This window comes from Antrostomus carolinensis, unplaced genomic scaffold, assembly GCF_000700745.2.
Source record: "Antrostomus carolinensis isolate BGI_N321 unplaced genomic scaffold, ASM70074v2 scaffold37541, whole genome shotgun sequence".
Taxonomy (NCBI): domain Eukaryota; kingdom Metazoa; phylum Chordata; class Aves; order Caprimulgiformes; family Caprimulgidae; genus Antrostomus; species Antrostomus carolinensis.
In genome coordinates this window covers 9454-14632 of record NW_010295529.1, presented here as the reverse complement: position 1 = coordinate 14632, position 5179 = coordinate 9454, and the positions used below count along the sequence as shown (strand labels likewise).

The following is a 5179-nucleotide window of genomic DNA, read 5'->3' as shown; positions in this document are numbered from 1 at the left end:
TGGACCAGGCTCGCAAGAGACCGGCACCGCAACAGCTCCAGCAAGTGCAGCCGCAGGCTGTGCCCAACCGCAACCACAAGTAAGGGCCGGTATCCCCGGGGCAGCGGGGGCATCGGGGCATCTCTGGGGCAGCGGGGACATCCCGGGGCATCCCCAGGTAACGGGGATGTCTCGGGTCATCCCAGAGTGTCCCTGGACACCAGGGATGTCTCGGGTCATCCTGAGCAGTGGGGACATCCCGGGCATCCCCGGGTAACGAGTGTGTCTCAGGTCATCCCTGGGCATCGGGGGTGTCCCAGAGCACCCCCAGGCCGGGGCACAGGCTCGTTGTCTCTCTCCCCAAAGGCCCCACGGGGAGAGGGCAGGTCTGGGGGTGTGGGCAGGCAGCAGCCCCACAGTCAGAGAGCGAGAGGTGGGTGAGTCCTGGCTGAAGCGGGGACACCGGGCAGCGTCAGGCGCTGAGTTGGTGTAACGAGCTGGCTGTGCTCAGCAGCACAAAGCTTTTCTGTTCGGCTGTGGCCAGGGCTCTGCCTTCCTGACACACTTGGGCTGCTCCTGGCTTTTTTTTTTGTTGAGATGTCTGAAAGAGACATCAGCTTCCTCATCCAGCTTGCCTGGGAGAGGGGGACTTGCAGCAGATAAAAGAATAACGTGCAGCTGGTAGCCAAGAGCGAGTTTACATTAAATTTCTGGCACTGTACTGTGATGCTCGTGATTCATCCCTTGATTTAAAATGCATCTCCTCGAAAAGTCACTCCAAAGCTAATTGAGGATAAGAGAGTCACTTTGATGAGGCGTTCTGTCACCACGTCCTTGCCAAGGTGAGGTGACCCCGCGTTCTGCGCTCTCGTAGGGGATGTGAAACGCTCAGGTGATGGGTGATAGTCCCGCTGCTGCGGAGTTCGGCAGCGCTGGAGGCCTGGCAGAGGCTGTGGGGAATAAAGAGCCTGATTCTGTGCTGACAGTGATGATAAGTCCCTCTGAAAATGAGAGCCTGAGACTGGCATCTCAGCTGAGAGCGCTGCTCACGCCTCAGCACTAAACCAGAGCGTGAACCGTCCTCCTGCTCCCTTTGTCAGTGCCCCCGGGTAGCGGGCGGTTGCTATTTTAATTCCTGTGTGTGCATCTTCTTCCTTAACAGCGCTAAAAAGAAGAAGATGGCTGACAAGATTCTACCTCAGAGGGTGAGTGGCACACGGGGGTGCAGTCTGTGTGGGTCTGAAGTAGATTGGAGAAGCGCTGGGGGGGGAAGCTGACGGTGATTTGTGTTCTTAATTGGCTGTAGATTCGTGAGCTTGTCCCCGAGTCTCAGGCCTATATGGACTTGCTGGCTTTTGAAAGGAAATTGGACCAGACCATCATGAGGAAACGCTTGGATATCCAGGAGGCTTTGAAACGACCCATTAAGGTAGGAGAGGGCTGTGTTTGTGGTTATCATGAGGAAGGTTTGGAGGCTCTTCCTTTAGCTAAGGCAGCAGGAGGGCACTGAAGCTCGGGTTGTGCGAGCGTGGCGTATCAGAATCTTTAATACTCTGGACATAACCAGGGAGTGGAACCAGAAATGCCTCTTTATTTGCTCTGCTCTGCGAGAAGGGGAACAAGAAGCAGCTAAAAACATCAGGCTTAGTTTTAGGAAAACATAAGCAAGATAGTCAGTCCTCTGTTTCAGAATTAACATCAAGCTGATGCTTTTTCTCTTAGCAAAAACGAAAGCTACGTATTTTTATCTCCAATACCTTCAATCCAGCCAAGTCGGATGCAGAGGATGGTGAAGGAACAGTCGCCTCCTGGGAGCTTCGGGTGGAAGGACGGCTGCTGGAAGATGTAAGTGTGAAATACCCAACCACCGAGGTGACTGGAATGGATCTGGAATTGGCGATAAAACCAGTTTCTTAGTGCCTGAGAGTGTAGCTAGGGGCTTGATATCCTCCTTCATCTCTGTTTTCCAAGGAGTCTGATGGTGAAGAGACCGAGAGCCCAACTTGGAGACCGATGGGTATCCCCGTGGCAGGACATGAGTTATACAAAGTTCCTATAGCTATAAGAATTAATGGTGAGAGCAGATCAGTGGCACCTGCATCCCCTGGCTCTGAGAACCAGGGCACTCGCGTTGTATGTAATTGCTGAGTGATTTAATTCCTGCAAGCTCATCTTTAACTCCAGTCTTTCACTTTCTGACTTGGAACTTGATTTTCTAGCACATGTTGGTGAATTTAGGTGTTCGGAATTTAAAGGAACGCTGTCGTGCACGGTGGCTGTGCTTGAGTGCTGAGACTTGCTCTCCTAACACTCTTCCTTCCTGTGTTGCTTGCAGTCTGCTTTGTCCAAATATGATGCCACCAAGCAAAAAAGAAAGTTCTCATCCTTCTTTAAATCTCTGGTCATTGAACTTGATAAAGACCTGTATGGCCCTGACAATCACCTGGTAGAGGTGAGCTTCTTTTTGCTGTGTTACCTCTAAAAATGGGTTGGTGTTTCAGCAGGCAGGGTTTGTATCTCATTTGTAACTTGAGAGATGGGGATACTTAAGGCTTGAACAAGTGGCTGGGAGCCAGGAGCTCTTGAATTCTTATCTTAGCTTTTCCTCTGACTTGCTGGGGGCCTGAACAAATGTATTAACTCTTGTTTTCAAGCAGTGAGTGGGAATAAGGTGAACTTTCTCTTAGGTGGGTGGGATTTACTGGTAAGCTTGTTGGGTGCCAAGCAGCAGGAGCAAAGAGAACCAAGCATGTGGGTGCTTCTAAATGCCCTCTCCTCTTCAGTGGCACAGGACTGCTACAACTCAGGAGACAGATGGCTTCCAAGTGAAGAGGCCAGGAGATGTAAATGTGCGCTGCACTGTCCTTCTGATGCTGGATTACCAGGTGAGAGGGTGGGAGGAACGCTGCAGGGCCTGTACTGTTGGCTCTGTCTGTGGCCATCTCACCTTTCTGTGCTTTTTGTTTCAGCCTCCCCAGTTCAAATTGGATCCTCGCTTGGCTCGTCTCTTGGGGATTCACACTCAGACCCGTCCGGTGATCATCCAGGCACTGTGGCAATATATCAAAACCCACAAGCTCCAGGACCCCCACGAGCGGGAGTACGTCATCTGTGACAAATACCTCCAGCAGGTAACAGCGTGGCTGGACCAAGAGACTGGTTCAGCTTTTCTTTGTCAGCAGCCAGAGATCGCTGGCACTGAGCTCCCATCCCTTTCCTTAGCTCCATGTTTCTGTCACAGATCTTTGAATCTCAGCGGATGAAGTTCTCTGAAATCCCACAAAGACTTCACGCGTTGCTTATGCCGCCAGAACCGATCATCATTAATCATGTCATCAGGTGAGACTGGTTCCCTTGACTTCAATATTTCTAGGAAGAAGAGTGGAAGGGATGGATGAGGCTGGCACAGGAAGGTGATACAGTATGTTCTGATTTTCAGCAGCAGTACCCCTGTTGCCTGTCATTGTTTCTTTGTACAAGAACAACCGCCTCTTTCCTGTGCCACGAGGCACTCCCACGTTCATGCTGTCCTTTGCATTACACTCCTGTAGATAGAAATCTGCTTGAAACAATCCCTTGGTCCTTGTGCTGCAAAGCCATCGGTGGAGCTTTGCTGCTTGGTGTTAGAGCTGACACTAAGCTTAGCTTGTCCCTGCCTGCAGTTCCATATGCTGTGTCATCCTAGAGGAGCTATAATTTGGTGCTTTTTTTGAGCTACTTAACTTATTTTGGCTTCTTTCTTGTGGATTCCCTTAGTGTTGACCCAAATGACCAGAAGAAAACAGCTTGCTATGACATTGATGTGGAGGTGGATGATACCTTGAAAACTCAGATGAATTCCTTTCTGCTCTCTACAGCCAGTCAACAGGAAATTGCTGCTCTGGATAACAAGGTAGGAAGAGCTCCTTCAGGTCTACCCTCCTCATTGCAGGGTAGGGCTGTGTGTCTGTAGCAGGTGAGCCCTAAACAGGACAGGAGCTTTGCTCTGTTGTTCATTTGGAAGCTGGAGTGGGGTCAGCCATGCTTACAAACAGGTGGCTTTACCTGGAAGTGTAGTTTTAAAACAAATGATCAGTGGGAAAATTGGTAATATTTAGAGCAGGAAACTGGGAATTGAAAGTCCTGTGTGATGTCAGCCAGGGAGCCTAAGAATTCACCTTCATGTGTTGGGTCTCTTGAGGTTTCTTTTTCCCCTATTCAGCAGTTCAATTGCTGTGCTTATCTCCTTCAGATTCATGAAACAATAGAGACAATTAACCAGCTCAAGACCCAGCGTGAATTCATGCTGAGCTTTGCCCGAGATCCTCAGGGCTTCATCAACGACTGGCTACAGTCCCAGTGCCGGGATTTAAAGGTAAAAGCTTTGTCTTGTGTGGAAGGTGGATCCAGTCACAGCTTCCCTCATTATAACCAGCTCCCACAGAGAGAGAGGCAATTTCCTGCTCGGAAAGCAAGACTAGAATTGGAGTCAAGTGTAAGAACCTGACCTGACTGTACTGATATTTCTTTGAGGAAAGGGGAGGGGGTGTGGGTTTGCTCTGCACAGCCGGAGCTTTTGCACTCCCTGAACTGTTTTGTCCTTTGTACTTTCCAGACAATGACTGATGTTGTTGGGAATCCTGAAGAGGAGCGTAGAGCTGAGTTCTACTTCCAGCCGTGGGCTCAGGAAGCTGTGTGCAGATACTTCTACTCCAAGGTGAGCGTCCCTGAGCAGGGGTCCCTCTCCAAACCAAGTGGCTCAGAGTACCTGTCACCTCTTGCTGACAAATGGCAGTGCTAAGCTTCACTTGTAGACACTGGTGATGCATCTTGGTCCCAAGTTGAGTTCACCCTTTTCCCCCTGGGTCCTGTGTGACTCGGATGCTGTGGTGCTGCACCATCTGAGTGTGTTAATGCTGCAATTCTGGCTTCTCTTGCAGGTGCAGCAAAGACGGCAGGAATTGGAGCAGGCCCTGGGAATCCGTAACACATAGGCTGCTCCACTCCTCCCCGACCAGAAGGCATCACAGCTATTTGTGGAGACAGAGAGCTGCAGACTATGCTATTATGGCTCACATAATTCCACTCCAGCAGTGAGGCCCGCATCATTATTCATCCTGGCATTGTCCCTGTCGGGGCAACTCCAGGACATCTGGGGTCTTCTGGGGTGTGGCAAGCAGACAGGCTCCAATGAGCACACATTTCTACCTGGTTTTCTTCT

At 50.5% G+C, this 5179-nt stretch overlaps 1 protein-coding gene across 1 annotated transcript; it reads left to right on the top strand.

Annotated features, from left to right (window-relative positions):
- Positions 1–8: 8 nt before the first annotated feature.
- Positions 9–4979, top strand: SMARCD1 (SWI/SNF related BAF chromatin remodeling complex subunit D1; the record flags this gene model as incomplete). The annotated part of the gene is made up of 12 exons (XM_010178016.2): positions 9–79; positions 1142–1184; positions 1286–1408; positions 1702–1824; positions 2315–2431; positions 2763–2864; positions 2949–3110; positions 3221–3318; positions 3736–3871; positions 4211–4333; positions 4574–4675; positions 4899–4979. Coding segments are annotated over 12 exons (1254 nt in total), but the record flags the coding sequence as incomplete, so codon positions are not given.
- Positions 4980–5179: the final 200 nt, after the last annotated feature.